Source organism: Diplotaxodon limnothrissa, linkage group LG10 (assembly GCF_057381915.1).
Source record: "Diplotaxodon limnothrissa isolate DT_005_m linkage group LG10, D_limnothrissa_male_GT1.1, whole genome shotgun sequence".
In the NCBI taxonomy this organism is placed as follows: Eukaryota; Metazoa; Chordata; class Actinopteri; order Cichliformes; family Cichlidae; genus Diplotaxodon; species Diplotaxodon limnothrissa.
Window position 1 is genome coordinate 21,396,291 of NC_140605.1, and position 27,046 is coordinate 21,423,336.

The following is a 27,046-nucleotide window of genomic DNA, read 5'->3' on the forward strand; positions in this document are numbered from 1 at the left end:
TTGACTGAGTCCACTGTTAACATCAGGTAATAAAGTCTGAAATATGAGTAAAAATTTGTAGGAATCTTTGCATTTTGTCTGCATTCAAAACATATGGTAGGAATATGTGCAGCATTCTGAATGCTTGTGAGCACAGAGTCAAAAAAAGTTGTTTTTTTAGTTTCTTTTTTTTTTATGTTTACAGGGTAAATAACAGAGCCAGTACAAACACCATACCCTCTGACATGCATGGGTTTTTACAGGATATGGGAACTGAGTTGAGCAAGTTTATGTTCTAATAGATTTTACTGAATTTCTTCCGTCTTATATCCCCTTACTTATTCCTCAGTGATAGATTTTCAGGGCGTAAGTTATAGTTGGACAGTGGGTTTTTTTTTTCAGCATTAGCAGTGTTACATGCTCCAGCTTGCTACTTTAGCAGCTAATGCTAACTGGAGCAGAAGGACTAATGCTATGTTCTTCCAGCTTTTTACCCAAATTAGCAGATAATTCTACCCATACTACTAACTATTATGCTTTGTGTCACGCTGGAATTTTTGGGACACAGATTCTACATTCAGAGCCAAATCCACAACAAATATATTTTGCAGCACAGATTTTTCTGTTCCTGTTGTCAAGCATACAATGCATGTTGAACTGCTGTTCACTGCCAGAGAGAAGCCACTCCTCTTCCTGGAATGAAGGGAAACCTGCTGCCTCCTCTCTAACACAGTGACTTATCTCTGTCCACATTTTTGTCAGACAGCTCTGAACAAGGTAGAACAAAGAAAAAGTGATGAGTGCTATTCGTTGCAGATCTAAACACAGGAAACACAGGCTTAAGCTGATCAAAGCTCAGATTTGATCTACTGTAAGGAAATGAAAATGTCTAAATGAGGGTTCAGCTGGACCAGAAGAAGTTGTGCTTTTTAATCTGTCTGGATTTACTCAAGTTTCCAACAACTCTTATCTGTGGGCACAACTACTGAATAAGCTGTATCAAGAACTACTGGGAAGAGGAGGAGATTAAGAAGAGTTTCCAGCTGTTATCAGTGCAGAAAGGGTTTCATACCAAAGCTAGTTCTGCAAACACCTAATTAGCTGAAGAAGACTAGCACTCTAAACTGCTCCTCATCCACAACACTATATTGGACTTAAAGATGTGGCCTGTGGTGTGTGCACTGGGAGAGCCCTGAAAGTCTCCAATTCCTGTCTGCAGTGTGTGGCCTCTTACTGTGAGAGCCACCTCCAGGTTCGGTATGAAATTAGGACTTTTCAGAACCAGCGATCAGCAGTATATCAGTTAACCTCTGTGGTATGGAGGAACACAGAGGCCACGACACAGTGTCAGCTGTAGCAGAAAGGACTGAGAGGCAGAGAGAGCTTTGGCCAACATGACTCAACATCCAACAGTGAAACCAGGACACACAGCAAGATATAGAAATGCTTCAGCAGCATGTGAAGGCCATCAGTGTCTATATTGATAAAGCAGTGAGGGAAGCCTAGACAATCTTCAGCCGGCTGGTCCAACTCGTGTAGAAGAAAAACTTCAGAAGAAGCCACAGCAGGATATTACTGAGTTTAACTTACAATTTTATCGTAAACATTTTTTAGTTGAATAAATAAAATACTCCAGGAATACACTTTGTTAGTCAAACCCAGAGTATAATTAACTTTGGTTATCCTTTTCCAAATACCACTGAAGGCAACATTATCCAGATAGTGAAGAGTTCAGAGTTTGTTGCTGAAGAAATACCTTGTTTGCAATTGCATTTGACAGCAAGACATTTTGGTCAGTGTGTGAAGAAACTTGTTGAGAGGAGAAATCTCAACATTTAATATTGCACTCAACAATTCAGTGGCCATAGGTGATCTTTGTTGACCGTGTTGCCTGATGGTGTTTTTCACTAGAAAGTCCACAATAACTAAAATTTCTAATAGTTTCTGCAGCTGAAAGTAGCAGTTTAAACAATTTAAATCTTAATTTAATTCAATGTGTGAACGTGTGTGTGAATGGGTGGATGACTGAATGTAGTGTAAAGCGCTTTTGGGTCCATCGGCACTAAGTAAAAGCGCTATATAAATACAGGCCATTCATTTTTGTCTGTTGTTAATGCTATGGAAGAATGGTTGTCCAAGTAAGGCCAACTGGTCGATATATATCGGGTGTTTTGGACTTGGAGAGGGGATTTAACCGCATCTCTTGGGGTTGTTTTGTAGTTTGAGAGAAGGAAGAGAGGATAAAGACATGCTGTGGAAGAGAGACAGAGATTAATAACAGATATGATTCAATGCAGAGAGGTCTGTTAATAGATAGTGAGTGAGAAAGGTGACTGGAAAGGAAAAACTCAATGCATCATGGGAATCCCCGGCAGCCTACGTCTATTGCAGCATAACTAAGGGAGGATTCAGGGTCACCTGGTCCAGCCCTAACTATATGCTTTAGCAAAGAGGAAAGTTTTAAGCCTAATCTTAAAAGTAGAGATAGTGTCTGTCTCCCAAATCCAAACTGGAAGCTAGTTCGATAGAAGAGGGGCCTGAAAACTGAAGGCTCTCCCACCCATTCTACTTTTAAATACTCTAGGAACAACAAGTAGGCCTGCAGAGCGAGAGTGAAGTGCTCTAATAGGGTGATATGGTACTACAAGGTCATTAAGATAAGATGGGGCCTGATTATTTAAGACCTTGTATGTGAGGAGCAGGATTTTGAATTCAATTCTGGATTTAACAGGAAGCCAATGAAGGGAAGCCAAAACAGGAGAAATCTGCTCTCTCTTTCTAGTCCCTATCATTAGTTTTTCAGCATCACTCTGAGACAGGATATTTCTAATTTTAGAGATGTTGCGCAAATGGAAGAAAGCAGTCTTACATATTTGTTTTGTGGATATTGGATTGTGTTCATAGTTTTTGAACTGAACTTCTACGTACTTACAGTGGTGTGAAAATGTGTTTCAAATCATTAAACAAATTAAAATATTAGACAAAGAAAACACAAGTGAAAAATCTTGGATCTTGGAAAGAAGCGGCACAACATAGAAGAGCCACCTACATGGGATAAGACTCAGAAGCTTGGCTTCCAGGTTGGGAAAATTGAACAAGACATTTAAATACAGCTGCTGATGAGTTCTACAAAAACAAGAAACAGTTTGTTAAAAACACTTGCAGTGATTTATCAGTGACATGCATTTACTCAAGAATTGCTGATAAGTGGATGACTGGAATATATAGTTTATAATTTCAACTGTGTACTGTATAAAATAGAAGTATATATGCCAGATGTGGTGTGATGCTTGTGTGATTTTTAACAGGAAACTACTACATTTTACAGTACTCATGCTGCTTTACCAAACATTTGATGACTAGGTGTGCAGTTCCTTCTGTAAATTGATTCACTCTTAAGATTCAGAAATCTAAGTGATAAGAGGACAGAAATGTGTGCACTCGCTTATTAACGTAAATCAATAGTTTCTAAATGCACGCTCGATCATCCAGGTAAGTTGGTTCTGTACCTGAGGCCTTGGAAACTGCCAAGCAAAGACTCACAGCCTTGGCCAGCCACTCGAAGAGGTACACCACAGAGATTGAAGGCACGAGAAGAAACTAGCTGTTCTCTACAGAACGAGCCAAGGTGTACTCTCAGTGGCCAGGGAACCCTGACATGGTGATGGCTAACCAACTGAACATAGTGGTGGTAGACAAACAGAAGAAGACAGTCGTAGTGATAGATGTAGCGGTTTCGATTGACAGCAACATCAGGAAGAAGGAACACGAGAAGCTCGAGAAATACCAACGGCTCAGAGAAGAGCTCAAGAAAATGTGGAGGGTGAAGGTAACAGTGGTCCCAGTGGCTTCAGCAGATCCCAGAAACAACATTGGAGATCTCTGTCCAGAAGAGCGCAGTCTTAGGAACAGCGAGAAGATACTGCGCAGGACCCTCAAGCCCCTGGGCCTCTGGTAGAGGACCCAAGCTTGAAAGGACAGACCGCCCACAGGGGCGAGATGGGAATTTTTTTTTTTTTATATTGCTGTGACTGTTTTGTAGTAGTGATTGCCAAATTAAGCTTTCTGAAGCATTGAAGCTTGTTTAAAAGGGTTTATTATTCGAGGCTTTTCAATACAGTCCACTCCTCAGAACTTAAGATCTGCGGACTCAGTGATCACTTTTAAAAAACAACTAAAAACACATCTTTGTAGAATTGCATTTTGTTAACTTTTGTCTGTTTTTGTTTTATACTTTGTGAAGCACTTTGTGATCTTTTTATCTAGAAATGTGTTATATAAATAAAATTTTACTTACTCTGGTGACATCTGGTGGCCAAAAATATAACAAGCAGCTTGAATCTACAAAATAAAACGAACTGCTTCATTATGACTGCCGACTCCACAGAGTGGAGTTCACAATTCAGTCTGATATTAGGCCACCATTGTGTTGCTTTGAACATGTATTTTTGGGGGGTTGAAAAAAGAAGTTATGTTTATTCGTTAAATGAATAGTTTTGATCAATAAACTTTCCTTGTTTAAACATGCGCCATGGTGGTATTTGCTGGTGACATCTTGATGTTGGTAAATACAAAAGATGAAAAATAATTGTAATAATGTGCAACACATTATGGAGTATGTTTGTGCTGTGAGTTCCTCTCTCCATGTACTTGTGCAATTAATCACTGGACAGCTGGACAGGTATGTTTATAAATAATATGATATTAGGCCAATTATCGTATACTTATTTATGACCTGTGGGGGAGGGGGGGTAGAATTGATTGTGAACAGGAAAAGGAAAATGCTTATGAACTTGTAAAGCAAAAACGTGATGCCTTTAATGTAGCGTTTTTTCATTATTATTTAACAAGAGAATTTGTTTCACTGTGTGATGACCGAGTCTGTTTCTTTTTTGTCTTGCCCAAAAGAAATTCCTCTCACATGGAACAGAAGAGGCTGGAGTGCACAGAAACTGCAATGCATGTTGGTTAGATTCAGTCTTCCTGGGTCCCACAGACTATCACCTGAAGAATAAACAAATTAAATTGCAGCACATTTTGTAGAATAACATTTTAAGATTAGTTTATTAGTTTATTTTAAATTTAAAGAGTCAAATGGAAGTCTTTCTAAAGTTATTTAACGATATTTATATTATGAAAAGCAGATTTTTGTTTTGTTAACATTTGAACAGAAAACATAAGCGAAAAACAAGAACAGAAAGCTGACAAAGCCACCCGATTGACCAAAATCAATTCAAAATACTCCTACACGACAGAACCTCTCTTCCTCGCTGGCTCGATATCTCTTAATAAAACGATCAGTGGTTTGCTGTCTCTCACAACCAAAACACTCCACAAATCTCGCGAATCGTATCAGTTACGAAGCGTCGGACGTCACTGATCACGTGACTCTGACCAAACGAATCAAGCGTCGAGAACCAGCGTGTTGTGGACTCACCGGAGCTTCAGCTTCAAGCGAGCCATCGCTAGTGAGCAGAAATGGACAAAAAAGGGCGTATTTTGAACGGCAAGTTCAATTTTAAAGCAATGCCAGATGGATCTCTTGACAAGACCAAAGTAGTTTGTATTTACTGTCGATGTGAACTGCGCTATCACCGTAGCACGTCCAGTCTCAAATACCATTTGCTAGCCAAGCACACAGCTGAAGCAGAGAATCTCCCTCGCCAGATGCAGACCATGCTGGATAGCTTTCAAAGGAGACGTATGGACAATTCTACAACCAACAAACTTTCAACAGCCATAGCAAAATGGGTGGCTACAGCTTGGAGGCCGATTGACATTGTGGAGGATGAGGGGCTACTTGAAATAATTCGCATAGCGTCCAACGACTGCACGTATGAATTGCCTTCGAGAGCCACCACTATAGCTAAGATCCACAACTTATATGAAGATGAGAAAGCCAAAGTCGAGGAGACTTTGGGGCAGACCAATACGGTTGCACTCACCGGAGACTATTGGACTTTTCGAAGTAATCACATTTACCTTGGAATAACAGCACATTATTTTTCACCACAGTGGGAACTAAAGTCGCATGTTCTGACTGTTATGGAGACAGAGGAGCAGCACTTCGCCGACACGTGCGCCGAGCAGTTTCTGCAGGTAGCTAGACAGTGGGGGATTGAACATAAAGTCAGCACGCTGACCACTCACGGTGCATGCAACATGGTTGCAGCGGCCAGTCAGCTACCTGTAGAGCATATGCCTTGCATCGCACACAGCCTCCATCGAGCCATCACAGTTTCTCTACAGAACAGTCCATTTAACAGCGCATTGGCAAAATGCAGAAAGGTCATAGGCCATTTCAACCATAGCCCACCGAACGCACTGGAGCTCGAACAACAGCAAATTGCACATTTTCATAAAAAGGAGTCACTTACACAGGACGTATCAACAAAATGGAACAGTACCCTGGAGATGATCAAGCATGTTCTGAGAAATCAAGAACCACTGAGAGATGCACTGGCACTACATCCAACTAATGTCACAATGCCAACAACAGCTGAAGTGGAGAAACTGAAGAAGCTGGAGGCGGTCCTTGAACACTGCAGGTAATTTATTAATACTTACTCTTACCACTTCTGACATAGAGAGTGTGTGTATAATGTATTTTGACCTTTTGTGATTGAATGTAACAAATTCTTAATGACGTATGTTTCTCTATTACTGCAGGTATATAACTGAACTTTTGGGAGGGGAGAAGTTTGTTTCCTGCTCAGTGGTGTTGCCAGCTTTGTGTCACCTGTCGCGAGTGATGGAGGTCTCTGAGTATGACCCAGCTTACATGGTTAACTTCAAGGAGACCTTTAAAGGAGAAATGGAGAAGCACAAGGAAAAAACTAACATCATGTGGCTCAGGGTTGCAACAGCACTGGATCCTAGGTTTAAGGGTCTTAAGTGTCTAAGCAGAGCTGACAGGGCTGAGGTGTGGCGCTTGATCAGTGCGTTGCTCAGGGAGAGGCAGAGGCCTGCACAGCCTGAACAACCAGCAACATATGAGCCATCTAAGAAAAGATCAGCTCTCATGTTTGCCTCAGAGTCTTCATCTGATGAAGAGGAGGACTATATTGAGAAATGTGTGGAGCGATACAGGGCAGAGCCAACTATTGACATAGAGGACTGTCCCCAGAAATGGTGGTCCAAGCATGAAGGGGCACACAGTGAGATGGCCTACCTTGCACGCATGTACTTGGCAACACCTGCCACATCCATACCATGTGAGAGGTTATTTTCACTTTCTGGGCATGTTTTTCAGAACAAGCGAGCTGCCCTGTCATCTCAAAATGTTAAGATGCATGTCTGTTTGAGCAATTGGGTTAGTGCAAAGTAATAGTGACAACCCATGTACTGTATGTTCTAGGGGTTTTTTTTTTTATTCTTTGTTTCTCCTATGTGCTGTTTCCATGTTCATGTTTTATTAGGAAAAAAGGAGGAAGAAGCTTGGGTTGCTCAGCCTCTGCTTAAAAAAAACTGGAGAGCAAAAAGAAGTATAGCCAAATTGTTTTATTCATACCTAACTGCATTCCTTGTTTTGATCCCACTCTAATGGTAAATTAAACAGTTACATTGTGTGGGAGTATATGATTCTTTTCGGCATAATTTTGAGTATTCAGTACCTTTTGAGGCTTTGTTGAACAGTATTCTGGATTTCTCATTGTATTTTTCATTGTTTTGAATTGTTGCGATTAACAATAAACACATATTTGCATAAAGCAAGTATAGTAGTTTGTCCACTCCCATACTGTTTAAGGTATTAGAAACATGAAGAGTATCCTAAAGTTCCTTTAGAACAGATTAAAAAAAAAGATTAATTTGCGATTTATCATGAGTATTTAGTCACGATAATTTAAGCGACTGACACAATAGATAGAGATATATATGAGAGAGATCTGTACATTTGCCACCACACAGGTGTAGATATTGTAGGTGCTGTGAATGCTTAAATTGTACCGATGTCCATCATACATCCAACTTTTGAGTATTTACTTTCAATTTACTTCATTTACTTGCATTAATAAACACAGACATCATGTAAATAATAAAACTAAACATTGTTCTTGATCATCATTTATGTCCAGTTGAGAATGAATGTGTGCACCCGCATATTAAATCAAATGAGCTCAAATCAGTAGTTTCATCTCCAGTCTTAGCAGAGGGTAATCATATAAGGAACGAGAGAACTGACAGTTACTATTTTAATCACCTTGTCTCAGTTGTTTTAACTCTCAGTATCTTAAAGTAATGTGCTAACATCTGGACTGATGTGTTCACTGTCAGCATTTTAATCACGAGTTAAAGGCTGTAGGTTGCAGCCTTTGCTCTAACACTGTAGAAATGTAACAGGCCTCAGTCCTGATTCTAATAGTCTGAGCTGCTTCAAGCTTTATTTGTGAAGAGCACAGCAGCTTACAAAAACATAGCTAATTTGTGCTGTTGGGAAATATAGCTTTGATTGTTGAATCCATTTACATATTTCACTTTTTTTAAATTGTTTTTATAAACGATTTTTAAGACCTGTTTTTAAAATTTGGAATTTGAAAATGTTTGTGGAAATCAGGCTTTTTTTGAAAATTAAATTTTTTTGTGAAATTCATTTTTGATCAGAAGTATATTTTGATGGATATTTTTATTTAAAAATTGTGTTTTTATTTTAAATTAAATTATTACATTATAATGTAATAATTTACTGATGTTTGGATAAATACAATGATTTTACAAATGCATAATTTTTTGTACAATTCATTATTTAAGCACAGAATTCTTTATTTCGACGCATGTGGCTCTTGTGGTCCCCCATAGGGTAGGAGTGATGCCCTGCAGAATAATCTCTGTCCGTCCAGAAAGGTGTCTGGAGTTACATTGTCATATGCATTAGCCCCTCCTCCTAGACTTTCAGAAAGATCGTGCTGAGACAGATGGCCATATCTCTACAGTTTTTAATCTGGATGTTAATAAGTTTTTGTAAGACTGCTGCTTCACATGTTCACATTAGGAATAAACAGCATTTATAAAATCATAAATAGTCTGAACAGCAGAGGGCAGCATAAAGCAAAACAGTGACGGAATGGGAGATTTCAACAATTAAAGAAAAAAAGATACAGATGAAAGTTTTTTTATTTTTCATACAGTAACCTGATACCCCAGGTACTAATTTCCTTTACCAGGTTGGCCTCTGCCCTCCAACTTCCATCGAGGTTACCTAGCGGCGGAACGTTTAAGGCGGACTAGCATTCCCACACGGACACATTTGTAACGGAGCGACGTGCCAGGCGAAATGGAAGTGTAAGACCGTTTTTGAGTTAAAATGGATTTCATTTTTATATCTGCATAATTTTAACTGATATTTTTATAACGTTTTGTTTCACCTGAGGCTAAACGCTGTGGTTAAAAGTGCAGAATCTGCCTCGCTGTCTTTTAGTTTCCGGTTCAGTTATTGGGACCCGTGTGAGGGCTGTAGTCACATTTTCCAGTTAATCTGAAATAAACAATAAACAAATAAATTAAGTAAACGCAGCAGAACGTTAATGAGAACATAATAACAAGTGCATTTGTCAGCACTTTACTGATCCAGATTTTTGTGCTTTGATCGAAATTGTTTTTTATTTTTTATTTATTTATAAATTACACGTGAAAACAGATGCCAGGTTCTCTCACGCGAGGAGATGTTTTCTTTTTGTTTGATGCATTATTTACTACTACTGCTACTACTACTACTACTAATAATAATAATAATAATAATAATGATAATGCTGAGATTTTGACACTTAGCACTAAACTGGCTCGTTTGAACAAATAATCTTAGTATATTAATAGTTGCAATCCCATTGCTATGGTAGCCCATATTTTATATTGTTTACAAATGTGCTACACAAATACTCTGTGGCCACTTTATCAATTCAAATATCTAAAATCGGTAAATCAGATGGTTACAACCCAGTATATTTAGGAAACCAAGACATGCAGAAGAGCATCGCGAGTTGAACTTTGAAGTAGACGAGTCACAGCAGCAGCAGAAGACCACACTGGGTGCCACTCCTGTCAACTAAGAACAGAAAACTAATGCTACTGTTCATATAGAATAACCAAAATTAGACACCTGAAGACTGGAGTAATTTTGCTTGGTCTGATGAGTCTCAATTTCTGCTGTAATGTTTAGATGGTAGGGTCAGAATTTGGCATAAAAAACATGAAAGCCTGGATCTGTTCTACCTTGTATAAACATCTTTTAAACACCACAGCCTCCACTGAGATAACCCTCAAAAACAAATGCTTACTTTTTTTTTTTTTATTCTCAGGAAAAATGCTAATGCTGCAATGCTCAGCAACTATGAGGTAAGGTCATATTTTCTCACTTTCTTCTTTATTTTCTGTGGTCAGTTCAAAGAATAACTCATCAGGCCGATGACACTTTTGTTTACCTGTGTGTTCCTCAGGTGTTCAAACTCCTCACAGACCTGAAGGAGCAGAGAAAGGACAGCGGGAAGCACAAACACAGCGCCGGGCAGCAGAACCTCAACACCATCATGTATGAGGTCAGAAAACATCCTCTGCGTTTCTCGTGCCTGTCATGTTTACCCGTTTTCAAAAGCACAGCCACAGTTTGGTTTGTACTTCCACCAGACGCTGAAGTACCTATCGAAGACGCCCTGCAGCAGACAGAGCCCTGAGATTGTCAAGGAGTTTCTCACCACCATGGTGCCGCACAAACTCACAAAGTCAGTAAGATCAGGCCATCACACTAACTTCCAGCCTTGATGCTTTCAATAGAACTTTACAGTCAGCATAAGATGCACAGCTCTTTTTAGATGAGAACTGTTTTTCCTCCCAAACAGGGCAGAAAAACTACAGCTACTGAACCACCGGCCTCTGACTGCAGTGGAAATCCAGCTTGTGAGTGTTTTTAAATTAAATTGCATCTTCATATCTACAGTGTTTTTATTACATTATTATTTATTACATTGTTCTCATTTAATTAGAAATGACTCTGTACTCTCAGAGTGACTTAAAGAATAGGTGTGCTGGTATTCTGCTTTATACGTCCGAGCTGTAAAAGGATCTTGCTGGGCAGGCAGGCGGCATGGACACCTACGTTTGTGAAGGCAACAACAAGCAAAGCAAATGCACCTTCAAATTGTTTGAATAATACAAATGAACTGTGTGATGGCTCACTTAAGTAGGAACAGATGAGCCTGGCTTCCACAGACGGGACAGAAACACTGTTTTTGTTTTGTTTTGTGTTGTTTTTACATAGGACTACTAACCTAACCTCTGCTAATGGCCACTTTTTTAAGGCTTTATTATTGAAGAAAAAACAAAAATGATGTCAAACATGCAGATTTGTGGGTCATTTCAACTCAGAATCTGTCCGTGGAGCTGTAAATCACAGATGAAAATAACACCACCAAAAAATATCCACCTTGCACATTAAAGTTAGTAGATTGGAGTGTCCCTGCAGCAGTCTGGGCTCATTCAGACTGTGTAAAAATGTAGTTTGAGTTCTTCTTTGCCGACGCTAAATGTGCTGAAGAATCCACTGATAAAGTGACGCTGTTGAGTCTGGTGCTTTTAATCTCATATCACATGGTTTTCATCAGCTTGTAGAATTCAACAGTTTTCAGTAATATGTAGATATTTTACAGATCTCTTCCCAGTTTTATCTGAGCACTTCAGGGACTAGTTGCCCCTTTTGGACATTCAAGCATCGACACTTCCATGAAAGCTGGCAAACTGTATCTACTGATGGAAATCATGTGATATGATCAAAAGCTTGAGAACAAAGACATAAAGCAAAAACAAACTGAAAACAGAAGATGAAATCACATCAGGAGGCTTTAGTGTTGCACTGTCTGAAGTTTCTTTCTGTGTTCAGCTGGTAGAAGAGAGTGAAGAGCGACTATCAGAGGAGCAGATTGAGGAGCTTATCCAGACAGTCACAGATGTCCTACCGGGAGACCCAGAGCAAGAAAACGCAGCTCCAGCAGACACAGAGATGGATGATGGTGGCGAACAGTCATGACACCATGACGGGCCAGAACTGGAGATAACTGCAGAACTGGATGGACTGTGATTATTTGCACGACTAATTGAACTGTGCATGATGGGACACATGCTGCCTGACAGCTTGATAATTCACATCAAGTTGACCTGTTACATAAGCAGAAGAAGATATACTGATTGTTTCTCTATGTGCATTCATACTACATAGCTGCGTTAAATCAAACAGGGTAGTGTGTCACAATAGGAATTATTGGACTCTGATTTCCAAAGCTGCAATGTTAGACAGTTGTGCGATTAAACTTAAGCTGGTGCAGCATAAATGTAAGATCAAACCGTATGATTAGATTGGCCTGTGTAATAACAAAGAACAATATAAGCCAGGAGGTTGTCACTCAACTCTTATTCAGTTTGCGAAGCAATGATTTTTAAAACATGCTGACACTTTTTTTCCCTTTGCATTACAAAGAGATGTAACAGCTGAAATATGCAGTGGTTGTTTGTAATTTTGGATCACACAGAAAAGTTGCAGCCACTATGTCTGCTTTCAGGTATGGCTGCAGGGCTGTAGTTGTCAGTACTGCAGGACATGTTTCACAGAGATGTGTTTCTGTAACCGTGCAGAGGTCACACGGGATATAAACTACAGGTTTGCAGCACAAACTCTTTAACCACAGGCCCTGGATCAACTCCAGTTTTTTTTTCTCAACTTTCTGTTGTAGTAGAGGAAGGATGTGCTGGTTAGAGTCATGTACATTTCTGCTTTTGGGCTTCCTGTTGACATATCACATCAGTTTCCTGTGCTTGCCAAGTACCTTGCCGAGGCGGGACGCCTAAGTGAAGTGAACACTGATTTTTTGGACAGTACATCTGAGCGCGCCAAGCCCCCCAACCCAGCCAAATCGGTCATGCTTGTAAATGTAAACAGGAGGAACACTTTATTAATTTCTATATGACAATCACAGTTATCGCTGTTACTTTCATTCTTACGATAACGAACTACCAAATCCGACAGTTTTACTGTACTATATTAATTTTGTTCTGCAGTCAAGACTGGTAAGAACACAGTAAAAGTGGAAGTAGGCAACATATCTTTGGCATCATTGGGGGAAAAGATTGACATATTATTGTAATTAAAGTTTTCCATTAGAGGACTACGCTTGTGTGAGGGAATTTTTTTTCCAGATTTAAATAGGGGAGAAGTAAAAAGGGGAAAAAGTCTACATATGAAATAGGATGTGGTGTTAAAATGAGTCACAGTGCATTTACAAAAACAGGGATGTGCTTTAGACTCAGTATTTACTTGGCAATGTGATTTTAATTATTCACAGCATCCCTCTGAGATGCCATGTCCACATTGACATGACAGCATCACATAGTTGCTGCAGATTTTTCAGATGCACATCCATGATGAGACTCTGCTCCACCACACCCCAAAGGTGCTCTACTGGATTGAGATCTGGTGAGTCTGGAGGCCAATTGAGTGCAGTGATCTCAGTGTTGTGTTCATGAAACCAAGTGTAGTTCCAATTTCCTGTTGCTTAGTTTTAATGAGCCTCAGTTTCCTGTTCTAAGATGACAGTGAGTGGCACCCAGTGTGGTCTTCTGCTACTGTAGGCCACCTGCTTCAAGATTTGGTTGCGCTTTCAGAGATGCTCTTCTGCAAACCTTTGTTCTTATGTGTCCTCAAAGCAGTCAGGCCATTCTCTTCAGACATTAACGGGGCATTTTTGCACAGAGAACTGCTGCTCGCTGGATATTTCCTCTTTTTCGGACCATTCTCTGTAAACCCTAAAGATGCTTGTGTGGGAAAATCCTAGCAGGTCATTAGACCAGCACCAACAATAATCACCATAATTGCTGTAATGAAATGGTTCTTTCCTTTTGAGGCTCCCTTTGAACTCTAGCAGGTTATCTTGACTATATCTACATGCCTAAATTGTTTGACTTGATGTCCACTTACTGGCTTTCTAATGAAGTGGCCAGAGAGTGTCAGCGTATAAAGCAAAAGCATATAATTCTTTTCCTTTATTTATTTTTTCATCACCTCACTAGTTATTTCATTTATTATTCATGTCTCTCATGACTTATCCATGGACTGAGTCGATACTGAATATTTTATTTATTGCATGTTGGCAGCTTTACTTGTAATTTGGTCACACATGGTCGTCCACAGAGGCCGCAATCTATCATAAAGGCGATGTTAAGGGTAGCCAAAAACCTGCTCCTAATGAAATGATGGGTAAATTAAATGAGGCGGCTTTAACCTCCTTTAAATCGCGCGCTGTGATTAAATTTCCCCGGTGGGCTTTTACTGAGAGCATACAAATCGATAAGGTAAAGTAATTCTTGCCTCCGGTGCAACTGCTTTGCTTCGCTCGGCTTCTCTTATGTCGACGAAATTGCCCTTTAACGCCTCCACCAATCAGAATCGTCCAAGCAGATGCGTTTTAGAATTGAGAGCTGTGCTCGTCCAATCAGCGCCCAGCTTTCTCTGCCAGCCTGCGCTCGTATCGTCTGCTCCCCTATCTCTCTCTCTCGCTCTCTGTGTGAATGTTAGATACAGCTCGACTTCTCACGAAGTTAGGAAATGGTGTAGACACCACGGCGGTGACCTTCGCCCATAGATGAGAGTAAACACCGATGTGTGTGTGTTGAGAAGGTGGGGGGAGACAGAGCAGCTGTCTGCCTCTGGCTTAAGGTCCATGTGTGTGTTTCTTCTTCGTATTTCGGCTGGTGAGTGAACACCATTTTTTCTTCTTTTTCACGGTTAAGACATTTCCAGCTAGGATAGCTATCTAAATGGAACCGAATTAGCCCATCCATACCAGGTGCAGGCGGTGAAAACGCGCCGTGACAGTCTGGCTGTCGTTTATGGAGAGCCGTAGGTGTCCCGTGTGTGTGTGTGAACGCCAGCGGGGCACTGACTCACTCACCTGGCGGATTTTTTGCCTTCCTGCTTCGGGGTGCAGGGAGACCAGATGTTTGTGGCTGCTGGGCCTGCGCTCTGCTGCCGTGCAGTAATCCTATTTATACAAGCACGCGCACTGCAGTGACAGCGGTGACCTGTTTCAAATACACCCACCAGCAGCCAGCTGGGCCAACATATTTTTGTGCAACTCGGCAAAAATAAATAAATAACGAGAGAGAGCCTCAATTCAGGATGAAGCAGCTGCAACTCAGCATAAGCCTTTGAGACCGTCATTTCACATTTGTTGACACCGAGAGGAAACAATGCAGCACAGAGTAGGAGGGCACATCCTTACAAACTAAATGTGGAGCAAAGGGTATGTTTTTGTGTGACAGTAAGGACTATTTCCTTACTAAAGCTAGGGTTAACGTGGCATTTTATATGGCAGGATAAATGTCTTCCAGATATAGGACGGATATACAGTGATTTAGTAGACTTTGTACACTTCTTCCTTGTTTAATGACAGTAAAACTGTTGTTTCAGCTGCTTTTCTGTCAGCTAATCATTTTGGGTTTCAGAAGGGATGTACCCATAGATCCGCTCATTAGTTTTAGAGCCACATGTTTCCTGTGAGAGACACTCATTGGACACTTTATTGGGTACATCTTTCTAGTATTGGGTTGGATCCCTGTTTGGTTTAAAACTGTCTTGATTTTTCATAGCACAGATTCCATGAAACATTCCTCAGAGATTTTGGTCATTATTGACATTATTTTTGGCTGCACGTCCATGATGCAAATCTCCTGTTCCCTTACAAAGGTGCTCTACTGCACTGAGATCTGGTGACTGTGGAGCACATACGGGTACAGTGAAATTATTGTCATGTCAGGAAACCAGAAAGTGTTGCTTTCTGTTGGAAATAGCCATCAAAAGCAAAGAGCGCAGTGCAGTCATAAAGAGATAGGCATGGTCAGCAGTAATACTCAAGGTAGGCTGTGGTGCTTAAATGATGGTTAGTTGGTAACAAAATATCTCCGACATTATTACACCAGCATCGACCTGAACTGTCAATACAAGGCACGATGGGTGCTTTCATGAACATGCTTTTATATTGCTTACAACAGATTCTGACCCTACCGTCACAGCAAGCAAGTGACAGTTGTCCAGTTTTCGTGAGCCTGTGTGCACTTTAGCCTCAGTTTACTGTTCTTAGTCTACAGGAGTGGCACCCAGTACGGTCTTCTGCTGCTGTAACCCATCTGCTTCCCAGTTCACGTGTTTTGCTTTCAGAGATGCTCTATTGCATACTGGTTATTCTCTCATCTGACCTCTGGTATCCACAAGGCGTTTTCTCACAGAGAACTGCCCCTCACTGGGTATTTGCTCTTTTATTTTTGGACCCTTCACTGTAAACACTGGAGATGACTGTGTGCAAAAACAGCCCCGTAGATCAGCAGTTTCTGAAATACTCAGATCAGCCTGTCTGGGAACAACATCCAACTGAGTCACTGCCATGTGTTTGGATGATTAGATATTCGTGTTAACAAGCAGTTGAACAGGTATGCCTAACAAAGTGTGTGGTGAGAGTGTGTTCACTGTTGTAAACCAGAAGCATTGTGTGTGTAAGAACAGGTGAGCGGGGCTAAAAATTCAAACACCGTTAATAAATGAGGAATAAAACAAATATAGAGACCTGAGGTGAGCATTCACTTCACTGAGGAAAGCCTGTCATTACGGTATAGAGTATAAATAAAGTAAACATAAAAACGAATGAACATGGATATTCAGTGGTGAGAACTGCAAACTGAAACTTTAAAACATAACTGTCAAGATTTTTATCTTTGGCAGGAAGTCAGTTTATATATTTGTTTGGAGGTTTCGTGACAGTCTTCTGCTCAAAGGTTTCAAAGGTGTTGCTTTCTTGCAACCCACCTGAACTGCAGATTCTGCAGATGGACTGTGATCACGGTTCATTCCTCTTATTATTTTAGGTGTGTTTGTGAAAAGACAGTTTTCAGATATGTTGTGTTTGCAGAAACCAATTTAACCATTCTTTCTAAACACATGCTTACCCATGCAGAAAGGTTTGCCTGAGTTTTCAGATATTTGTTATTACTTCCACTGAAGTGCAGTAAAGGAGAACTGACTTTTGTTTGTGGTTTACTAAGCATTAAAAAATATACAAATTAAGTGTTCCTAGTGTTTTGCTCCCTCTAAAAATAAAATATCAAGTAGATTTTCAGCACTTCAGGTGCCATCAAATAATCAGAAACTAATGTTTCTCATTCGAGAGGATTTCCTTCCCTTCTCTGTTTCAACTGAATCTGTATGTAAAACAAAAACTATCCATACATGTCTGTTTAACTGGCAATGGGAGGACTAAAACACTGGAGTGTTTAAATTGGAAAATATGCTTCTTTTTCTGTAACATGTCTGATCCAGGCTTTTAAATCTGTTGAGGAAAAAGGGGCGAAAAAAAGCATCAAGACTCAGTACTTTGCCCTAATTCTCTGCAGGCTCCAAGTGGCTTAATCTCTGCATCAAATTAAATTAGAATTACATGTAAAAATCGTTCGGGTGCTACTAGACTTAGGATAGTTTAAGACAGCACCAAACCATCACAGCCCAACCCCAATGTCCTCGTTTACAGCTGTTTTTACTTTTAGTTTTGCCAGAGAGAACATTTTTTCAGGCGGTTTCATCCAACCCACAGAGGGTACTGCTCCCCCACATGCCATCCAGATGTTCGGGATCCCTCCACACCCAGACAGAACAAGCAAGATGCCAAAATGCCCCTGAGAAATGGAGGAATATTTCAGATACACTTTTGCAAGATGCTGCAGTTTCAGTTGCATTAATTCAAGCATTTACTTAAGTAAGTAGTGGCTCGGTGCTTTATACATGCTTTGCTGTTTTAGAGTGCCAGTAAGAGGAATTAAACACCGACTTGTGAAACTCCTCGTATGCACATTGCAGAAGATAAATGGGGAAGTTGCAGGATGTCTGAATTGGTCAATAGTAATGTGAGCTTTAACAAATTGATTTGCGTTTCAGCGTGGCAGAAACTGTCAGTGAGAATAAAAGCATGAGGGAGCTGTAATTAGTGGCTTCAGAAACATTGCCTGAGAGTGTGTCTGCGTTGCGTGCCGCAGTGAACTTTGATATGGCTTTAGCAGTCGGCGGCTCCCCGGAGGAGTGATGCAAAATAGATGCTTTGAGGAGAAAAACTGGATGCATTTCAGCTCCTCTGAAAGCCCGTGTGTGTGTGTGTGTGTGTGTGTGTGTGTGTGTGTGTGCTCGCGCGCGCGCGCGCAAGTGTTCTTGGCAAAAACGACGGCCACCATTCGCACACTGCTAGCAGATGATAACTCACCCTGGGCTAATGTTGAGAGTTATTTATTGGAAATTTGTAACATGATAATCATGCTTTTTAATACTCAGAAGCTGGAAAATGAGGCTGGGAAAGTACTCTAATAGTGAAGTGCTTTACCGTCATTGAGAAACACAGTGTCTTTGGTCATAAGCTGATTCTTATGCAGCTTTTTCTGAGTTTTATGACATGTTCCTCTCTTGTCTTAGGTAGGAAGCATGGATAAAACGCACAGCTGGTTGTGGAGTGCGACACACCTGGATCCTGCTCACCGATAACGGGTCCAAAGAACTGCAAAAAAGTGAGGAGCCTTCCCAGACACCATCCTCCAGGATTCCTTCAGGATCACTTCCAGCATTCATCCTAAAAGCTGACTGTCAAACTGGCTAAGTTAAACTGAAGTGAGTCCCTCCACCAGTCTCCTCAGCTGACCCTGAATTAATTTTATGTCCTCCTAACTCCCAAACACACACCTCCCCAACAATGAGGAGCACCAGATCGAACCTGCTGCTGGGCTGCGTGCTCCTCTGCTCCGTCTCCCTTCTCTACCTGGGGATGAGCGGGGTAGACTGCCCTCCGAAAAGCCATCGGCGCCGCTGGATGGAGCTCACTCTGGGCTCAGGCAATCAGAGCTTATCCCTGACTGATCACTTCCCAGAAGACACACCCATTATCTTCATTGGGGGCTTCCCCAGGAGCGGCACGACACTGATGCGCGTCATGCTGGACGCCCACAATGCCGTGCGGTGTGGAGAAGAGACCCGAGTGATTCCCCGCCTCTTGACCATGAGGGCCACTTGGAGCCGCTCAGTGAAGGAGAGAATACGACTGGATGAGGCCGGCGTCACTGACCACGTGTTGGACTCAGCTGTGCGAGCGTTCCTGTTGGAGGTGGGTTTCTCAGGCTGCTTTTGCGATACTGAAACACATCTTCATGTTTTTTAATGGTGAGGAGTGTGTGAGAGAGACAGGGTCACATGTTTGTATTCACATGTATAGCCCAATAAATCCCCAGAGAAATGCCAATATTGGAAGACAAATTTCCATATTTTTGAATCTGTAGTTCATCTTTTAGTTCTTCAGCATTGAAAATCTTTAGCTTGCCCAGATTAACCTGCAGGATATTGTAAAACGTTCCTTTTTTTGCTTTAATTAGCTATATAGGACCACTTTACAGCAACAGCAGTCTGAACCTGCTTTATGTTGTGAGTTAGGGAGAGAAAGAGAGCGAAAACCTAACAGTCAGATATAAGTTCTGAGCAGAACCAGGCTTAGGGAGGAGCACACATCTGTCACAGCTGGTATAGGGTTAGATGAAATAGAAACGAGGAGCTTAGAGACCCCATGAACAATAAACAATACAAACTCCAGGAAGGAGACAGGAAGAAGTTCCCAATGAGCAGAAATGGTGTATGGAAAAAAAAAAGTGGGAAGTTAATTCAGTTGTGTTGGTTTTTACCTTCATTTTAACGATACACCAGTAAAAAAGCTCAGACCTTTGTTGCAGCAGTTTAATAAGAAATAGGAAATAATATGAAACTTCCTGGAATAAATGTTTACAGTTTTAACTTCTTCCCCTATAAAAGCGCTGATGTGGAAATTTTGTCTAAGTGGCAGCACCTTATTGTTTAGTACAATAATACAGCGGTGAGTTGCCATTAAGCGCGATTTACACTTCTGCTGGGAATCTTTGTAGAGCTGCGACGCGATCTAAAGAAGTGGTTGACGTTGTTGCCAGCATTTATGTTTGAGCTAGTGCATTACGTATTAATTACCTCGTGGCTGAGTTTCATATGTGGCGCCAGGTGATAGAAACAAATAAAATGTCCTGGGTCCGCACTCTTTGTTGTGGTCAATTTCAAACATGTTTGTTGTTCAAATTTTTCCAACTTCAAGTTTTTTGATTGATGACATTCATTCCAATAGTTTCAGTGATCTGCCTGCAGGGGTTTGCTGACATTTGTGAGTCCTTATATTGATGCAGTTATTATTTCTGTATATTGAGATGATGATAATTGACTTTATTCGGGGTGTGTGTGTGTGTTCCAGGTGATAGTTGGTCACGGGGAGCCTGCGCCTCGCCTTTGCAACAAGGACCCGTTTGCACTGAAGTCTCTGTCTTATTTGGCTCACATCTTCCCGAAAGCAAAGTTTGTGCTCATGCTACGAGATGGACGGGCAACTGTGCACTCAATGATATCACGCAAGGTGCGTTTGTCTGTTTTCTCCTTCATGCTACAGCGTCCTCTCAGGTTGGCTGTTCGAGCAGCCACAAGAGATGCAAAAAAACCCATGCCATCTCGCTGAGTTTTCCCTGTCGGGATTCCTGTGGTGACCTTCACACTGTGCCTCATTTCATAGGTGACCATCTCCGGTTTTGACCTGACCAGCTACAGGGACTGCCTAACAAAGTGGAGCAGTGCGGTGGAGACCATGTTCAGCCAGTGCCAGGCGGTCGGATACGCTAGGTGTCAGCCCATCCGTTATGAGCAGCTTGTCCTCCACCCAGAGGAGGAAATGAGAAAGTTGCTGCACTTTCTGGATTTGCAGTGGGACCCATCGGTGCTGCACCACGAAGAGCTGATTGGAAAGGCTGGTGGTGTGTCTCTATCAAAGTGAGTATATGAAATATGTGCTAGCTTTAGTGATACTTGTTTGTTTAATGTTATAACGTTTTCAGATGGGCCGTCCTTTATATATCTGCCTTTGATTCAAGTGTCTTTTCAAATGAAAGCTTCTGTTGTGGCAAACGTTTTAGAAGCGGGTATCTCAAAACCTCAGCATAATAAACAGCACACTACACTGAAACTCTCCACATGATAAGATACCGGTACCCACAGTGGTTTATTTTTAACCTTTAAAAGTAGCAGCAGTCCTAATGTATTTGCATGCAATGTGTGCATGCACTGAAGAAGTTTAGATTACATTACATTTCAACCATGACATGGTTTTAATGCACATGCATACTTTGCATTTTCACCTTCAGTTCTGTTTAGAAATGATTTTATTTCTGTTAAGTGTAAAAAATAGTTTAACAGAAGTTTCTGTTTGTTGTTTACACTTTTAAATGAGGGGGGAAAAAGAGCACAGAGAGATAGGGCTAGTTATGTAATGATCTGCTGGATCAGCCTTGTAGTCTGGTTGCATCAAGTAGCATGTAAGAGGGTATCTTCTGTTGGGCTGTACGCTAATGTTAAACACACACCCTAGCTGGAAGGCTTATCTCCTGACATCGCTCTCTCTCACAGCAGAGGTCATCACTTAATTGCCGCCTTCCAGGTAGCTCTGAACTGAGATGTCATCTGAGCACATTCCAGTAGTAAAGGCAGGACAGTGAGTGAAAACGGGATTTGCTTTGCTTCTTAGTGAGGTTGAACGATTCATGCATCACTAGCAAGAGAGCACAATACTTGTTTTCACACTTAAAAATACCGCTGCAAACACGTACATGAACAGAGCCTGATCAGTGATCAAAAACGCACAACATAGGCAGTGCAGATTCAAGTTTTATTACCGGTTGTGTCTACTGCTAGCTTTCTTCCAGCTTTCCAAGTTGGAAATCCAGAAGGGGTGTAGGAGGCGTTTTAGATGAAAATTTAGACTGAGAACTCGATTGTGCAGTGGTTAGCATTTTTGCCTTGCAGCAAGAAGGCCCTATGTTCAAATGTTATCCCCGTGTCTGCAGGGGTGTCTCCAAGTACTCCGGCTTACTCCTCACAGTCCAAGGATATGCAGTCAGTGGGGTTAGCTTGACTGGTAATTCTAAAATTGCACATAGGTGTGAACATGAGTGTGAATGGTTTTGTGACAGACTGCTTGCCCATTCTCACCTTATGGTAGGTAGGATAAACACCAGCCCCCTAGCCTACACATAAAAACCTGAATTGAAGCCGAAGAAAATGGATGAAACTGTGTGTGATGTGACGCACTGTAAGTTCATACTGTTGTTGAGAAGTTGTAACGTTCTTTGCTGGATTTAGTGCCTTTGGACAGAGCATTGTCTTGCCCCCTCTACTCTGTTCAGAGCAGAGAGCTGCAGCACCCAGACAGACAAAGAGAGACGTTGTCCCTTGTGAGAGGAGTATGCTGAATACTCAGTTTATTCAGCCATTTGCAGCTGCGTTTAAATGTGACTGAGTTTTCACCTTTCTTTTGTTTTGCTTCTTGTTTGTCTTCTGTTTTTCTCTATTTTCCTGTTGCATTTTATACCGCTTTGGTTCACAGCATTTTGTTCAACCCTTGTTGTTTTTAAAAGTGCCCTAATTCACTCGACTTATTCAAAACTGAACTAACTGAGGTTTCCCCATTTTACTAGTTTTGCAAAATTTGATGTTTCACAACTTGAGAAACCAAAAGTGTTTCAGTTGTTTCAAAAGTGAAAATCAGACCGTCAAATTTGACTCAGGAGTAATCCCGCAAATTTTCATGCAGTCTCTGCTGGAGGATGGTAAAAATTCTCCAATGCGCATGAAGTGAATGGTCAACACACATCCGGCCATATCCAGTCTAGAGGAGGTCTAGGGAAGTTTTTTAATTGGTTTGCATGAAAGAAACAGATTTGCTGAATATGCAGTTAGCTTGCAGTTAATAGGCTGTGTTCCTGTTATTATTGTTAGGCCATATACGCTGTGCACATGCATGATGCTGAATTTAAACGGTTTACTCATCCTGTGAATTCACGCCCCGCTGGCTTTGAGGGGCAGCTATATTTCACGATAGAAAGTGTTGTTTTTTTCAGGTTTCTGAAAGCCAGCTGAGATTCCCACTTCTCACACGTCTCGCTCACACACTCCATGTGCTGACCACATTTTTGCTTACTCATCTTTGATATTTATTCAGTAACTGTATATGAACATATAAAAGTTTCATTGTAATAAAATACAGAGCAAATCATTAGTAAAAGTAAATGTTCTTACACTGCAACATGCTTTATTGAATGATAAGGCCTTCTCAGATGTGCTTATGGTAAATAAGCAGCACAGCTTGAAGGTTAAATGATGGTCCAAGATTAAGAAAGGCACCAGTTGGACTGTTTACTCTGCAGTGGTGCCAACACGTATGTCTGTCCTCATTAACAACAGTGCAATTAAAATAACGTCTTCCATAATGTAATGAATAAGTTATTTTATATGGCCGCATTTTTCTTCATCCATTTCTATATGATAGTACTCCATCTGCATTAGTGAGAAATAAAGTGAAACTGTTGCACCTGGAAAAAATTTGATTTTTACTCATTCTGTCTGCACCGAGGGTTTAAAGTGCGGAGTGATCTCAGCTAATTCACTGGGATCCTCCTTAGTCCTGCAGGTTTTTTTATGTTTTGTATTCCAACAGATTTTCTGTTTCTTAAGATGACAGTGTCAGATATAGCAGGGTGCACAACGGTGTGAAAATATGTGTGAAGAATGATATGTGTGAGGTGTTCACTCAAAACAAGTCTTAAACCACAGGAAGTCACATGACTGTGAGACCTTCGTGTCTTCTAAAGTTGAAACTCATGTGTTTTGTCATGTAATGTGACATTTAGCAAAAAAAATCACTTTAAGTTCAAGTGTATGTTTTTGTGTTTGTTTTCATTATTGATTAATACATTTATATTATTAAAAAAAAAACTGCTGCAGAATTTTTCCCCTAACAGTTTCAGGTTTAGTCTTAAGGGAATTTCACCAAATGCGATTGACCCTGTGGGTTTTACCTCAGATGTTTTGTTCTCATGCAAATCAGGACTGTAAGCAGTAAGCACAAGTCTAAAAATGCAACTCAAAACAGGCAAACCCACCATGAGAAAAAAAAAAATACTAATCACGTCGTGCAGGATGCCGAAAATCTTCATTTTAAATCAGCCAAACCTTTCAGGGTTAAGTAAAGCTTACAGGACTCCCACAGAAAGACTTTTTAATTTGTGTTGCTCCACTTGTTTGTTGTGCCTCAAGTAGAGCATTTCTCTGCAGGCCAGAAGCTCGGGGGATTTGGTGGGAGTTTGGCTGCTAAACTGAAACTTGGCGCGCATTTGAAGGAATTAGGCCACATTCTGGGAGAATTAGCACCCTCACTTTGAGAAGTTATGCAACGGCCGGCGCAGTGTTAGTCACCCAAATGCTTAAAGTAGGAAATGTGGAACAGGGTGCACACATTAATTAAATCAGAGGGAGTTATATGGAAGATTTAAAATGACTAGTTTCCTCCGAGTTACTCTCTGTTCTCATCTGCAATTCTTTGTGACGCTCTTTATTATTTTCTGTCGATACACAAAATAAAAGCAAATTAATAATACGCTAAAGAACTAAACTGTTTTATTCTTGCCAATCATGATTATGACACAAATGCACACAGAAAAAATGCATTTATTTTATTCTTTAATATTTTATTTTTGTATTTAACCCTTTTATTTATCTTTCTTTGGTGGCCAGTAACTTATGAATTATTATTTCCCATTGAGGCTGCTGTGAAGGGGCACGCCTTGGTTGTAAAGAGATCAAATGAATGAGCAGAACTAATTTCTCTTTGTATAAAACTTGCGCACTCGCATACATGACGTGGGTGTTTGGCTCTCTGCAGGGTGGAGCGTTCGACAGACCAGGTGATGAAGCCAGTGAATACGGAGGCACTGTCCAAGTGGGTGGGGCAAATTCCCCCTGACGTGGTCAACGACATGGCTGAAATCGCTCCCATGCTGGCTCGCCTGGGCTACAACCCCCATGCCAACCCTCCCGACTACACAAAAACGGAGCCCCTGGCACCTGAGTTCAACTACTCACACGTGAGTTTAAAAGCGTTAAAAGTGTTTTTGCCACTTAGACATCCAAACCCTAACATGATGAATTTACCATATGAAACAGTGGAAGGAGATTTTATTGTACCACCAAAAGGACATGCAGATGAACAATAACTACCTAAATTAGAAAAGTTGGCTCTGCTTTTTTAAATTCAAGAATGGGTGAAACTAACGAGCCAGCTTTTCCTCTCAAGAGAAACCTTAAAAAAAACAAAGATTTGCCCTTGAGTAGAAGGATTCAAGGGAGTCCTGCAGTTTGTTTGTATATGTTTCTGTTAACAGGAAAACATCAGCTTCTTCCTGCTTGTTTTCACTAAAGTGAATGATTGTATTTCCCATGATCAGGAGAGATGTATCCTTTTTCATTATATAGTCTTTTTACACCTTGCTGTGTGCTAGCTTGCCTAATTTTACATGTGGTGTTGCATGTAGGCGTGCTCTGTTTGGCTGTTTCACAAATGCCCCACAGCCCAGAGATCTGTACTGCAAAGTAGGATTTGGCCTTATCAACCTAACTTCAGACTTAACCTTGGGTTTTCAGTATTACAAGGAAGGTTCACATGTTAACATTTTCTAAAAACCTGTTCCGTAGCAGGTTAGGCTCAAGATTAGAGACCAACGGCTATGAAATCAGTGACAAGTCAAATGTCAATCAGCTGTATTCTTCACTCTCACTTGTAGTCGCTTCAGTCGCTCAGGTGGAAGTTGAGAAAAGTTTATCTTGTCCTGCTCACTTCCTGTCACCTGTGGTTATTTCACCCGTAGCTGCTTGTGGTTTGTGTGTGTACGCAGCTTTAAACACCACTGAGTCTACAGCTGAGAGAGTAAAAAACACTCTTGTAGTTGTAATCCATCAGAATCAAGTAGACTTGTTCATGTCTCTGATAACCGCTTATCCTGATTGCCCACATTAGGGTAAGTGAAACCAGTCAACAGTACTTGGCGTAGCAAAATCCAAGAACACAAATGTTGCTTCAACCTCCTCAGTTCAGAGTCAGATTGCAGCCATATGATACTATAGCAGCTAATTACATTACAAAAGCTGGCAATAATTCATTCCTTGTTATGCACACTGATGAGCCAGCGAGCAGGAAGTGTGTAACAAACAGTCCTCTACTTCCTTAACAGGTCTTTGACCTTAATCTTCAGTGCCATGATAAACAGTCTGAAGGAGCCGCAGTTCTTGTTTCTCGACAGCTGCTGCAGCCCAGATGTTGGTGCACATCCACTGCTGCACCTGCATGTTAACATGCAGCACTCTAATCAGATATTATGTTTCACCAAGTGACATCCAGCGGTGCAGAGAACTTCACGTAGCTGCCAGAGTGAATCAGTTTGCAACCATAAATCAGCCTCGATAATTTCTCCTGTTATTCTGTGACCTGTGAATGACTCTGTCTTTTCTTTCCATAGAAAGAAAAATCAGCAGATGTTCCTCACCCCAGCTAAGCATGGCTGTGATGTTCAGCGATATGGATGCGCCGCAACGACAGATTTCAAGTTCTGGAGGAGCTACACCTGGCGGGAAAGATTTAAGTGTTCCATGTGTGTTTCTGAGTCGTTCGTAAGACTCGTGTGCGGTGTCCGTGTCTGTACACTGGCGGAGTGTTTAAGATGCAGGTCTGGAGTGGACTACCTGCTCAGGGAAGTTCTGCTTCTTCGCCACTCATCGTTCCACCCCTCCAGGTCGAATCTGTGTTTCAGCTCGACCATCATGTCAGCTGTTATGACCTCATCATCACAATGTGAATCTGTCTTCAGACCAATCCCTCACTCGCTGGGAGCTCGGTGTTCGTGAAGCATAACGACTGTATATTTTTTGAAGACGTATGTTTATTTTCTTAATAAATTATTTTGCTGTTGCCCATTCAGGAATTTCAGAACTGGAACAATTTCTAATTGTGGTAAATTGTTGAGCATTATTAAAAAGAAAATAAATGTCACCTCTTGCTGTGGTCCACCTATTTGTTTACTAGTTTAATGTTCTCCATAGCGCCACCCGGTGGCGCCGAATTGACAT

General features: G+C 41.0%; 3 protein-coding genes across 3 annotated transcripts; all 3 read left to right on the plus strand.

The window, feature by feature from the left end:
- The first annotated feature begins 5,404 nt into the window (after nucleotides 1–5,404).
- Nucleotides 5,405–7,365, plus strand: LOC146624414 (E3 SUMO-protein ligase ZBED1-like). The gene is made up of 2 exons (XM_085363900.1): nucleotides 5,405–6,527; nucleotides 6,649–7,365. Exons 1-2 carry the CDS (start codon nucleotides 5,458–5,460, stop codon nucleotides 7,304–7,306), a joined length of 1,728 nt encoding a protein of 575 aa, XP_085220026.1. The 5' UTR covers nucleotides 5,405–5,457; the 3' UTR covers nucleotides 7,307–7,365.
- Nucleotides 7,366–9,234: 1,869 nt separating this feature from the next.
- Nucleotides 9,235–12,351, plus strand: crcp (calcitonin gene-related peptide-receptor component protein). Its single transcript, XM_085363901.1, has 6 exons — nucleotides 9,235–9,258; nucleotides 10,272–10,308; nucleotides 10,410–10,508; nucleotides 10,597–10,691; nucleotides 10,809–10,866; nucleotides 11,846–12,351. The coding sequence occupies exons 1-6, from the start codon at nucleotides 9,251–9,253 to the stop codon at nucleotides 11,990–11,992; spliced, it is 444 nt and encodes a 147-aa protein (XP_085220027.1). The 5' UTR covers nucleotides 9,235–9,250; the 3' UTR covers nucleotides 11,993–12,351.
- Nucleotides 12,352–14,531: 2,180 nt separating this feature from the next.
- tpst1l (tyrosylprotein sulfotransferase 1, like) lies at nucleotides 14,532–26,958 on the plus strand. Its single transcript, XM_085364590.1, has 6 exons — nucleotides 14,532–14,706; nucleotides 18,461–19,142; nucleotides 20,301–20,459; nucleotides 20,613–20,866; nucleotides 24,810–25,011; nucleotides 26,440–26,958. Exons 2-6 carry the CDS (start codon nucleotides 18,735–18,737, stop codon nucleotides 26,473–26,475), a joined length of 1,059 nt encoding a protein of 352 aa, XP_085220716.1. The 5' UTR covers nucleotides 14,532–14,706; nucleotides 18,461–18,734; the 3' UTR covers nucleotides 26,476–26,958.
- The last annotated feature ends 88 nt before the right edge of the window (nucleotides 26,959–27,046 follow it).

What these genes read in the sequence shown, in the direction of transcription:
- LOC146624414 (XM_085363900.1), top strand. Translation starts at nt 5,458, where the DNA reads ATGGACAAAAAAGGGCGTATTTTGAACGGCAAGTTCAATTTTAAAGCA. An exon ending in GCGGTCCTTGAACACTGCAG is followed by an intron (nt 6,528 to 6,648) that starts GTAATTTATTAA and finishes CTATTACTGCAG; the next exon opens with GTATATAACTGAACTTTTGG.
- crcp (XM_085363901.1), top strand. An exon ending in CAATGCTCAGCAACTATGAG is followed by an intron (nt 10,309 to 10,409) that starts GTAAGGTCATAT and finishes TGTGTTCCTCAG; the next exon opens with GTGTTCAAACTCCTCACAGA. An exon ending in GTGCCGCACAAACTCACAAA is followed by an intron (nt 10,692 to 10,808) that starts GTCAGTAAGATC and finishes CCTCCCAAACAG; the next exon opens with GGCAGAAAAACTACAGCTAC.
- tpst1l (XM_085364590.1), top strand. Translation starts at nt 18,735, where the DNA reads ATGAGGAGCACCAGATCGAACCTGCTGCTGGGCTGCGTGCTCCTCTGC. An exon ending in ACTCAATGATATCACGCAAG is followed by an intron (nt 20,460 to 20,612) that starts GTGCGTTTGTCT and finishes CTCATTTCATAG; the next exon opens with GTGACCATCTCCGGTTTTGA. An exon ending in GGTGGTGTGTCTCTATCAAA is followed by an intron (nt 20,867 to 24,809) that starts GTGAGTATATGA and finishes GGCTCTCTGCAG; the next exon opens with GGTGGAGCGTTCGACAGACC.